General features: G+C 40.6%; 1 protein-coding gene across 1 annotated transcript; it reads right to left on the reverse strand.

Annotated features, from left to right (window-relative positions):
- Positions 1 to 101: 101 nt before the first annotated feature.
- LOC310928796 (MORC family CW-type zinc finger protein 3) lies at positions 102 to 12,341 on the reverse strand (the record flags this gene model as incomplete). Its single annotated transcript, XM_083891447.1, has 17 exons — positions 12,297 to 12,341; positions 12,055 to 12,127; positions 10,036 to 10,168; positions 8,001 to 8,223; positions 7,549 to 7,694; positions 6,928 to 7,081; positions 6,714 to 6,842; positions 5,651 to 5,770; positions 5,469 to 5,572; positions 5,203 to 5,325; positions 3,800 to 3,916; positions 3,492 to 3,569; positions 3,286 to 3,325; positions 2,781 to 3,154; positions 1,229 to 1,688; positions 1,034 to 1,125; positions 102 to 258 (listed from the first exon to the last, which is right to left on the reverse strand). The coding sequence occupies exons 1-17, from the start codon at positions 12,333 to 12,335 to the stop codon at positions 102 to 104; spliced, it is 2,562 nt and encodes an 853-aa protein (XP_083747573.1). The 5' UTR covers positions 12,336 to 12,341.
- Positions 12,342 to 13,057: the final 716 nt, after the last annotated feature.

The raw sequence follows: 13,057 nt of genomic DNA on the forward strand, positions 1-13,057 counted from the left end.
TTTTTAAATGAGCAACGTCATACGTTTGGTTTTGACAAATTCATTCGAAAAAGAATCAGTCTCAGGAAATATAAATCCACTGGATTTCATAACGATACAGATCATAGTGTCAGTGAGTTGACGTCTATGATCTGCTGCAGGATGCTGTCCACGTCGGCGGTTTCCAGACTGATGCCAGTCATGTCCAGTTGGGGCAGGAGCGACGTGAGAAGAACCACCAGGTTGTAACGAACGGTGCGCAGATTCTCCTGATCTGATCTGTTTTTAAACAGAGAAAAGAGAAAATAAATGATCTGAAATGCAACTGGAAATACTGATTTTCTATCGTTGTGGTGGGCAACATGATCTTAAAATGACATCATAGTCCATGAAGATATCTTAATAAAGATGTTGGTGATGATACGTAGTTCACAGAATTTCACTTTAAAAGTCTGCATTAATAGTAAACGTATTTAATTTAAAATCGTTGCCAAATACGTAATCTGAGGGATGGATTTTATAATATATTTTTTTGTGTCGTCTTCAGTGGGTGGATTCTTAACACAATTTGATGGGAACATACTTGGGTAATCTCAAAGAAATCTGATTGATGTTGTAGAAGTTGCTAACAGAAAAGCAACTGGGCATAAAATCCTCCTAATATGTCACAGAGACTCAGGAATAATGTTCATATAACAAACTGAACTCACCAACAACAACAGTACAGCCAAAATATTTGCATTAAAATACATAGTTTGCAGACTGCAAATCATGTTTATGTTTTGAAATTATGTTTTGGCATGTGGCGCCACCTACCGCCGTCTACCAATTATTGCAGTCAGTAGAGTCTCAGCTGCCGAGCAACTACGGGTTGCCAGTTACGTCAGAAAACGAAACCTAAAAGACCTCGGTATTTTGAATTTGAATGTAGTAACCGTTTTTGGCCACATTCTTACATATGGCACCTATAAATATGAAAACCCAACCTCTTTGATAGATGTTTAAAAAAAAATGGATGATTTAATTATGTAAAAGAAGTCATTCCTGTGTATACCTGTTGTCTTCACGTTCATTTTTCTCCTTACTGGTTTCGTTCTCCTCCGCTGGTTCACATAAAGCTGCCTGGCTACAAGTTGAGGAAGAAATCTGGTGTGGAGGAAGGACAGAGGAAGGCAGATTCAGACAATTCACTATGATATTCCATATTGTAAATTATACAAATCTACTCAAAGCAAAGTCATGCACTGACCTCACTCATGTTTGTCTGACAGCCCATTTCTCCAGGCTTTTCAGCGCCACAATCGACAGCCGTCATTGTCCCTTGCGATGTCTTTGTGGCGTCTAGACCTAGAAGCCTACGAAGACCCTGGACCTCTTTCTCTAAATCGGCCAGTTTCTGTACTTTAGCCTGCCGGTCGCTCCCTGTGAGTGGCAGCGTTGCGCTCCGAGGTTCTTCTGCTGCTTGATTCTGCGGAAGGAGCATCACGTTCTGGGCGGAGGTGAACGAGTGGGTCAAGATGAGGTGGGTGGGTGTTACCTGTGCTCCGCCACCTGGCTTCTCCACTTGGTGAAGAGGCTCAGACGCTTGTGTTTGTTCGTGAGGATCCATTTCTTCTGCCACAGAAGTCTCTGAGTCAGGCTGTACCTCGTCCAAAAAGCACAGCTTCTTTTTCACGCTGTTACATAAAAGTGCTGCTTTCTCTTTGTGGCTGCAGGAAACACATGTTAGAAATGTTAGGCAGCTGGAGACACGTTCAGTATAATGACACATTTTGTTGTTATTCCATTATTGTGTGATAATGCAGCTGATGTTATACAGTAAGTCGAGTATATGCTATTATTTTTCCGATGGATACTATGAACTTATAACTAACATAGTTTTTCACAGAATCTCATGTAAAGTGCCTGAATATTAGTGTAAAGTTTAAAATTATTCTCTTGAGTTGTTTTAGTGAGGTCATAGTGACTGTGACCTTCGTCCTTTCCCCAAAAATCTGATCAGAAACCTCTTAAAGGTGCATTATGTAATAAATCTAAAGCAACTGGCCATAAAATGTCACAGAGACTCAGGAATAATATTCATATAACAAACTGAACTCACCAACAACAACAGTACAGACAAAATATTTGCATTAAAAAATATATTTTGCAGACTGTAAATCATGTTTATGTTTTGAAATCATGTTTTGGCATGTGGCGCCACCTACCGCCGTCTACCAATCATTGCAGTCAGTAGAGTCTCAGCTGCAGAGCAACCACGGGTATTTTGAATTTGAATGTAGTAACCGTTTTTGGCCACATTCTTACATATGGCACCTTTAAATGAACATATTTGTCAAAGACCATCAGAAAATCCTGAAAATAGGACTACTATGTATTTGTATTTTTCTGCTTTTTTGTTGTTGCTTCTACTGCTTATTTAATATTTGTGCTCAGTGACTTTAAGCACTCATTACAAGTACTATCAAAATAAAATTAATACTTATAATTATTATAATTTTTTTTTTTACATTTCTGATTTATTATTTAGATTTTTAAATATTATAAATAACTGTGGTGAGGAGGCATAACATGTCTGATCTATCTTTCATATACCTACGTTTGTATTACATATATAACTTTTTTGTTGTTGACTTAAGCATCAAACACAACCACTTTCCAGTTTGCAGCGACAGTTTTCAGTGTATGTGAGGTTTTTCAATAGAATCTGAAATGTGCGTAGAAAAACTACACAAACATACATTTTAAGATTAAATAAATCTGAATTTGCATACAACAAGAATGGATGCAACATATCCCACCTTAATGTATCTGTGATCTCTTCCCGTCTCTCCACGTCTGTGTCTTCTCTTGTCTCTTTAGCCTTGCGAGTGTGAGAATTTGTCACATTTTTCCCTTGCACCCCTCCTTGTGCGGTGCGTGTCGTGTCCTTAACGATTGCGCGTCTTCCCGCCGCTTTCTGTTGTGCTGTGTTTTGTTCCTCGTCATTCGTCTGTGTGTGTGCATGTTGACCTGCAGGGTGATTGTCTGTGTTTATCTGACCAGGGTCGATTGCGTTTTCTTCCACGTGGCATGTCTGTGGTGAGCAGCTGGACTGGAAGGTGGGCTGAAAGGGCTCTGATGAACTACGGCTGAGGATTTGATGTTTCGCCGCTTGGTCCTGGAATGCACACACCTGCAAACACACGTGAGGCCACAAACGTCAAATGTGCAGAAGTGCTAAACAGTACAGCGGTGCTTTTATGAACCATATCATAGAACTGTTTTGACATTTCAGTAGAAAGGAGAGAAATACTTTTTACACACCTCAAGTGAATTTTCTCTTTTTCTGCCTTTGGGATGCTCTCTGTAAGAAAATCAATACAATGATGAGACGTTTACCTGAAAAATTACCTTTTCTTTTAGATATATTATTTGTTCTTATGTGCCCCAGTACAATTGCTCATTTCCATGAACGCACAATAATTACCACACACACACAGTTAGAGAAAACTGTACAAGTTGAACTTTACTGTTTCTTGTGTTTTTTCTGGTAGCTGGGCGTTAGCAGCTCCTCGCTCTCTTCTGCCTCCTCGGGAAAAGAGCAGCTTCTAAACAGACAAAGTAAGCAAGTAATAAGTAAGTACATTTGAACTCTATTGCACCTTTCACAGATATAGAATCACAAAGTGCTTCACATGGTAAAATACATAAAATACTGATAGTTCAAACAGGAAAACAGTAAAAAAGAACCCAAGTCCAACTAAAAGCTTGATAAATTAAAGACACCAGTTCAATTCAGACACAAACTGCACACTGTACAACACATTGAAAGCCACACCTGTAACGTGGATTGGGGTTCTGGCTGCAGGACCAGCTTTCAGGGGAAACACTGTAATGTCCTGCAGGGATTTTCCGCCACTTCAGACACTCTTCACACTGGAGCCACACAGGGCCGCTGTAAATACACACAGACACAGACATAGACTGGTATAGAGTGGAGACAACTATTCACAGGTCAGGCCAACTAGTTCCCTGGTGTCCTAATGAACATGTCTGTGACATGCAAAATACCATAAAGATGAAGCACCACAGCAGTTCAATCACCCTGCCAAAACAGCCCTGTTCAGAATGCTCTGTTTAGTAGGATCTCTTTCGGTCCACCTTAAAGGTCCACCTTTAAAAAAACCTCAAATTAAACTTTAAGGAACAGGAAATGACATCAGCCACAGAGGCTACTGGGAGCTAACAGCAGTTAGCATTTGGAAAAGTGATCATTTGCAGGCTCTAGCAGGCACATTGCCGTCATATAACATGTATCCACTGGACAGATAAATCCTCTGAGGCTGGAAGTTTGTGTAGAACTCTGTGCTGCACTGTGGAGCCAAGAATAGAACTTTTCGTGGATTTAGGTTTTCGAATACCGTTGCCCTCGCCAACACTCTCGGGGGTTTTACGGACAAAGCGGAGCTCCGATAGACAAATTTAGCGCAATGTAACGTCCCAGTGAGAGCGGAAGTCAACATCCCGTGTTTTATCTCCTGTGCTTAGACTGAGGAGGACCACAAAAACATAGGTGAGTCATCTTTTTTCACACTTTACCGACTGATAGGACCTCCAGAGTCCCAAATATAAGGATTTAAAGTTGATTTAGCATAATATGTCCCCTTTAAATGATCAATTAACCTGTATCTTAACTGACTATTACAGCAATTATCCATGAAAGACTTGTAAACATAAACAAGTTATTATCACACCAAATGAGATGCACCAGATGAATCGCAAGCCCTTTAAAGGAATACTACACCAATTTGCATTTGGCTTTGTATTACTAGAATAGGGATAGAATTTTTGAAAAAATTGTGCTTCCCAACCTCTGTTTCCCCTGAGTTGAGAAATATCTTCATTCTCACGTGTCACCAGTGACACTTGGTCCTGTTAGTGTAACTGTTAGCAAAGATGGCGGACTGTTTACATTGTGGGAATGAGGTGCCATCTTAAAAGTCTAAAAAGTGTGAAATTAGAGCTGCAGTTTCAAGCCTCGGACCAAGTGACCAAATGTCACTGGTGGGCACGTAAGAAAAAACAGAATGAAGATATTTCTCGACTCAGATGAAACTGAGGTTGGGAAGCACAATTTTTGCAAATCGGTGAAGTATTCCTTTAAGCAGCACAACACTGTGTTCTCCATAAATGCAACAATACTAACGACACTTACACTTAGAAATAACAGTCAATACAAACCCATCAGTGTCACGTTCATCTTCATCTCTGTCTACTGCCTGAACCTCTCGCTCTCCGGCCTTCTTCTCTGTGAATGCCTTCGAGTACTCATTGAGTTTAATGCCTAAAGCCCCGAGTGTGAGTCTTTAGAGAAGAAAAGGGACAAGACAGTGAATGAAGTTGTCTTCAGGAAGCACAAAGTACACACACAGAGTAAGAATGTTAGGATCACTTTATAAATACAGTATCCAGCTCTATTATGCCAAGCATCAAAAAAAAATCCCCACCTGTATTCTTTAGTGTACTCAAAGTCTTGCTTGTTGTGAGCAGGTTTCAGAAAGTTACACTCAATGATACCGATGACTCCGACTCCTGCTCGTCGACCAGAGGCCTGTAAAGAAAATTGGGGGAGTGAGTTTAAGGAAAGGACAAGAATCTATGAATGAATATATGGTTATATTTGTTTTACCTTAAGCTGGCAGCCCACTTTCTCATAGGCTTTAATGAGTCGGTTCTTGTGGTACATCATGATTCCATATTGGTCTTTGTTGGTTGGATTCAGCCCAAAGGTCACTTTGACCTTCTCTTTCTGGCATTCATCAATCAAGGTTAGCGGTGCTGTGCAATGGCTGCTTTCAAAACCTTTATCAGTTAATGGGACACCAACTCTAGAATGGTTCACCAACTCTAGCTGGAATGCTCATACCAACACCGTTATTAAAAACACCGTGGCTGTGGATCATTAACACAGCCAGTTTCTGACACTGGTGAGTTCTCAATGTAGTACAGGGGTCCGATCAAAATGGAACGGTCTTCCTGCCTAACCCCGCAGCCATTTTTAATGAACTCAGTCACTTATCGTCTACTGCTTTATCCTCCACACGAGTACATCCTATACAGGTCGCCAGTCCATCACAGGGCCACATACAGCAGAGACAAACAACCATCCACTTTCACACTCACACTCACACCTAATGTCCAATTTGCCTAATCCCCAAATCTGCATGTTATTGGACCCACACACATCCATTTCAAATTCATGATGTTCTAAATAAATAATCCAGTTTAAATGGAAACATAAGGAGGTCATTTTTTACAACGTACAGGAGGTATTATTGTGTAAACGTAGGTATGTGTATATATATATAATCGCAGGCTGTGGTCATTGAGGTGTGAAGATTATTATTTATATGAAAACAATGTGTTAATATAGCAGCTGTAAATATCCTTCTACACTTCTAATTTGTATATAATATAGATAGGGGTCCGAGAATATAATACAAAGTTCAAGGGGTAGGATTAAATAAGTTCTAACTTCTTCCTGTGAACATGAGTGTGGCGAACATGAAATATGGTATTTTTTCTTCTTTTGTTATGCTTTACAAAAGCATAACTATAACCAGTTAATGTCTTACCCTAACCGTAACCTAACCACAATCCAGATCTTAGCATAAAGAGGTAACAAATACAAGCGCACACACACACACACACACACACACACACACACACACACATGAATAGTGAAGGGATACGCTGAACTGTGGGTTGTACACGTCATGCTCAGTGTGTGTCAGCCTCTTCAACACCAGCTTGGCGATGATCTTCTTCCCCCTCAGTATGATCTGTGTCCTCGGCTTCAGGTACAAAATACTGAGGTAGGCCTGACGCAGAAATACAAACACACAAGACAATGTGAATACTGCAGTGAGTATAACAGTGTGATCACACGCGCGCACACACACACACCCTCAGACTGTAGTACATGTCGGAGTCGTTCAGCTCAGCTCTCGGGGACCCACTGTTCCTCAGTCCCTTCTTCATCTCCTCGATCTGAATCTCGGGCAAACGGAAGTCACTCACATCAGTGTCAAAGTCCATCTCTGTCTTTCCATCCGTGGTCCTTCAGGATAACACAAGAGCAGTTGTTGGATCAGACACTCACGGTCATTCACTTTTACATTAATAAGTGGCTCCATGGAAACTTAAACCAACACTTTTAAACATGAACTATTGCTCTTGGCTTTTTGCAGCCACATAATTCTAAAAAATGACACGGGGGGGGAGGGGATGATCCTTTCTCTGATCTGAATATGAGGACATAGGGGTGTGTATTTGAATGTGTGCTGGTTTGCATTCATTTGTCTGAAGGCACGCTTAAACAAAGTCATGGCGTGCACCTGCACATTTGCCTGTCTCATGTGTGCTTCTGACATGCGGTACATTAATCCTATATGACGTCAATAATTCAACAGAAGACACACGTTTGAATACATAACAAGTAGAGCAAACACACAATATTTAACTAAGCCAACAGCACTTTATAACACATTTCTATTCTACTATCTGTAAGAGTCATATGATTCTCACCTGCGGATGTTCCAGATGAATATCTTGGTGCCTTTTTTGAAAGTCATGGAGTCAAAGTGTGCGTGTATCTGCTCCAGGGAGCTGATGATGGAGTGCTGCAGGATGGCTGCCAGGCTCGCCTCTGAGTCCTCTGTCACCACCAGTGACTGTAACGCCGAGTTAAAGGACCAGTGTGTAGGATTTAATGGGTTTACTGGCACACAATAAATGTCTTACCCACAAGTAAATTTGTATTAGTGTATAATAAGTGTTTGAATAAACTTATTTGGTTTTCATAGCCTTAGAATAAGCCTTTCATATGCACTCCAGGCAATATATTACGAATACACCCCCTTAAATGCACCATTCAGTTTATGGAAAATACTTTATGTACTTTTGTTCACCTGGAATAATCACTTGGAAAAGAAGACAGTTGAGTGATCTGAATATTCTGTCAGTGTGTTGTGAAGGATATTGGTTTGTTGGTTGAACGGGACGATGGGCACGATGACGGCCTGGGCCTTGATGTTTTTCAGGTAGGTCTGGGACAACATTCCCACACTCTGGCAGCCACCGTTTTTGGTGAAGATGAGCGCGTCGCGGCCCAGACGCATGGAGCCAGACTTGAAACCATTCCCGTACACGCCGATGGCCTGCTGACTGGCTTTACCCGAGCCTTTTTCTGTAAAACCAAAACTGTGGGGGGGCAGTGAGGAAAATAGGATGTCAACGGTGGCGCTTTTCCACTAGCCAGGTCCAGCGCGGCTCGACTCTACATGGTTTGGTATGGTTTTCCGTTACTATAGTACCTCCTCAACGTGGGCGGAGTCATAGCACAGCTACGACTTTGTCACGACACACACAAACTAGATGTTTTCAGTGTACTGAATCATTAGAATCAGTTCATTAAAAAGATTTGCTCAGTACTTCCTTCCTGCATGACCGGAGCACAAACTCCTTCTGGCTAAATACACCAGACTCCTAGTCAATGACGAGAAGTCCTTTTAACTGATCTACAGTTCGGCATTGTTCGGTTTTAATCTTGTGTTGGACGCCGTGCTCATCACTCTTCTAGTGACGGCACTCTGCCCGATCAGTGGCCGGCAGTCTGTCGACATCACACATAGTATCGGTCATAGTATGGGGACAGAACACTGACATTAATAGTTGGCACTGAAAACAGAATTTAGCATTGTAATTACGATCTGAATGTCAGTCTTCAGATTTCTTCTTCATGTCCATCTTTTTTCAGTGTGCGATTTTTTACACTGTTTTTACACTGGTTATTAGTTTCAATGTTTTATTTTCGGTTTCAATTTTCTTTTTTTCAATGCCAAATTACTGTCAGGGTTTTGGTGTGGAGGGGGGAGTGTCTGAGGGGAGAGGCTAGGGACGCGTGAACGCGCCTCAAGGTTATAAGAGGGGGGTGAGTGGGAGTAGTTGGCCGCCGGTGAACCTCGAACCGTGGCACTACTTTTGCCCAAGATCTTATTACGCCGTGAAGGGACTAGTTCAGCAAAAAACATCTTCGCTAGAAGAATCGTCTGGAAATTTAGCGAATAACTTTTTCTTGGTGGATAAGCATGACTCTTTCTTGTTCATGCACTTAAGATTATGTAGTTCCACGCCTGTGGAGCGGGATTCCCTTCCATAAGGACTTTTCAAGGTTCACCGGCGGCCAACTACTCCCACTCACCCCCCTCTTATAACCTTGAGGCGCGTTAACACGTCCCTAGCCCCTCCCCTCAGACACTCCCCCCTCCAACGCCAAAACCCTGACAGTAAGTTGGCATTGAAAAAAAGAACATTGAAACCGAAGAAAAAACATTGAAACCAATGTAAAAACAGTGTAAAAAAATCACACACTGAAAAAAGATAGACGATAGAAGATAGAAGAAATCTGAAGACTGACATTGAAAACTACATTATTCAATGCCAATACTTTTTTTTTTCAGTGTCAATAAAACTTTTATTACAATGTCACATTTTATTTTCACTGCCAAAAATCGTTATTACAATTCTGTTTTCAGTGCCAACTATTAATGTCAGTGTTCTGTCCCCATATCAGAGCAGGTACTAACCCTAAAGGAAAAGCAAAAAACGTGCAGAGTCGAGCCGTGATGGAACTGGATAGTGGAAAAGCGCCAGTAGTTTAAACGTACACGTTATTAACTATCATTGTGGAAAAATAATCAAATTAATATTTCTGTATAAGTGTAGTTGTAAGTGCATTTTTCGTGAACCGTGTGACGCTTATTGGAAGAACGTGCATGTGAAATATCAAACATAAAATGTGGTCTAAAAATACCAGTGAGCCACTCTTTGCGGTTTGAATACAGCGAATAGGAACAATATAACTGTGTGTGTGTGTGTGTGTGAGACACTACACAGGAAACATATCTGAAGCCACACTGTTTTGCATGATGATGTCATGTCACTGTGTGTGTGTGTGTGTGTGTGTGTGTGTGTGTGTGTGTGTGTGTGTGTGTGTGTGTGTGTGTGTCTCACCTGAGCATCTTGTGCAGTTTGTTGGGGGTCATACCACTGCCATTATCCATGAATGTTAAACAGGGGTGACCGGCTTCATGGATTACATCAATCCAGATCTGCTTAGCATACACGCCAGGATCGGACGCATTATCTAGGAAATGAGTGAACGATTCGAAACATAACAATAGATGTCACTGCAGCTGCCCATTCATATATGCAGAGCATATGCAGTTTTTATATGCAAAGTCAGTGCGCATTTAAGGTGAAGTGAAGGTTGGGAAACAAAGCAGTGAGTTGAGGAGAAACTGAACAGTTTTGAATGAAAACACTGTGCAGTAAAGGTATAGTATTTTTGTGTGAAGCAATGAAAAATGTTAAACGTAAACATAGTCAGCACATCATAGTCTGACTTCAGGACTACACCTATCATCAAGCTTTACACGCACTATGAGGTTGAGTTGGACTTTTTATGATGCGCCGTATCGTTTTATGTCGTTTTTTATGTTTTCTAATTTACTGCTTTTTATTGACGTCAATCTGCGCAGCACTTTGGTCAGCCTCATTTTTCTTTTTCTTTTTTAAATGTGCTCAATGTAATGAGAATTATTGAGTCTCAGAGAAATGATGATGGTTTTTTAAACATAAGCTCCAGATAGTATATTTTAAATTTGTTCACACCTCTTGTGGCTCCTGCTTAACAAAAAGAAAAAAAAAAAAAAAACAGCAGCCAACTGACAGTCAGCACGTCTGAATTAATGATAGAGCAACAGACAGGAGGAGTGACAAGAACAACCACACACTACACACTGGTTTCATATGCTACTCACACACGTGCAGTTTTCATGACTTCAGGGGACTCACATTCATTTCCTGGAGACTTAGTCAAACCATAACCATAATTACTACTGGCCTAATCCTAACCCCCAAACCTAAACCTAATCTTAAAACATATCTTAACCTTATAATGTAGTCATTTACATTATGGAGACTTGCTTTTGTGTCTACACAAGGAAGACAAGTCCCCATAATTTGACTGTGTAAACAGTTTTAGGTCCCCACAACATTAGTAAGACATGGGCACACACACACACACACACACACACACACACACACACACACACACACACACACACACACACACACACACACACACACACACACACACACACACACACACACTGGTTTGCATGACTTCGGGGGAGATTACATTGACTTACATTTATTTCCTGGAGACTTACTCAAACCTTAACCATAATTACTATTGGCCTAACCCCAACTTGACCCTGACCCTAACCCTGATCCTAACCTTACCCTAATCCTACCCTTAAAACATTTATTCACCTTAAAATGTAGTCATTTACATTATGGGGACTTGCTTTTGTGTCCCCACAAGGAAGACAAGTCCCCATAATGTGAGTGTGTAAACAGTTTTAGGTCCCCACAACATTAGTAATACATGGGAACGCACACACACACACTGGTTTCCATGATTTCAGAGGACATTACATTGACTTATATAAGTTTCCTGTAGACTTACTCTAACTTAAACCACAATCACTACTGGCATAATCATAATCCTAATCCTAACCCTATCCCTGACCTTAATCTAACCTTAACTGTAAAATCTTCACTTTAAAATGTAGTAATTTACGTTATGTGTACTTGATTTTTGTCCCCATAAGGAAGACAAGTCCCAATAACGTGACTGTGTAAAATAGAGTTGTAGGTCCCCACAACAAACAGTGACTTATACACTATAAATAAACTATATTCTAAAAGCACAATGTTACAAAGTGACCTAACCAAGACTATGGATATACACTTTAAAAAAATATAATAAACGACAATGAATTATCACGACTTAACATTGATATTGTTGACCAGAGAGTGGGATTAAAGAGGAAGTCCACATCTACATCTACAACATCAGCAGAGACGTGTCCACAGCGGAAGAGCGCGCACGAAAATGAAACCATGAAAAGCAGCAGCATCAGCAGCGGCTGGTGCTCGTGACTGTTCATGCTCTATTTGTTTTACCTATCAACTCTGCCACCGCACTGAAAGGCCAGGTGTGACTTGTGGAGTTGCTGTTTAGAAACGAAGGACTCATCTGGAAAAGAAATGGAAACAAACAAACAAACAAACATACGCAGTGAGTGTATGCGGATCATCCCTCACTGTCTGCATATTCTGCTATTAAACACCACATCCTATAAACGTGCAGTATGCGTCAAGTAAGTGAAAAAAAAAAAAAAAAAAAAAGATCATAAAGAACTTACGGAACTCAGGCGAATGCCGTGCTCACTTAACCTCGCCATGTTTTGCGACTGACTTCATTGCGTCAGTCAAAGTCACGCAGTGGGCGTATACGCCGCATCCCACGCGCGCACGCTCGTCTGTCTCTAGACAGTTGTGAGGACACCCAGAAGATATAATCATGCATATTCTAGTCCTTTACAAGGAGCTGAAAGAGAGACGGCACTGCCTGTGCACATCTGGAGGTTACAGGGCCGGTCCTATACACACACCCCCCCCTCCACCACCTGTATAATATACTGTATATATTTTTTCATAATGTACTTTTTTTTTTTTTTTTAAGTGCAATATATTGTAATTTTTCATACTGTCAAATTTTTTATACTGTAGTTTTCTCATCAGTGCAATATCCATATCCTTATTTAATAGCTCAGCCTTGTTTCCTGTGTTTCCTGTTGTGCATACTGTGTATATTCTGCAGACCGATTGTAATGTACATTCTACATTCTATTTTTAAACCTATTTTTATAGTCAGTGTTAATATCTTATATATTGCACTTTATATATTCTATTTCTTTTTGGTAATGCATGTTTATTATTTATAATCCTTATCTTTATTGTCTTGCTGCTGTAACATTGGAAATTTCCCCACTGCGGGACGAATAAAGGACTTCTTATCTTATCTTATCTTATCTTATCTTATCCTCTGTCCACTGTCACCCAAAACAAACAAAGCTAGTTTTCCATGGAACAACTGCAAGCAATATAAATAAGAATTATTTCG

The sequence above is a fragment of the Microchirus variegatus genome (genome assembly GCF_963457635.1).
Source record: "Microchirus variegatus genome assembly, chromosome: 6".
Classification (NCBI taxonomy): domain Eukaryota; kingdom Metazoa; phylum Chordata; class Actinopteri; order Pleuronectiformes; family Soleidae; genus Microchirus; species Microchirus variegatus.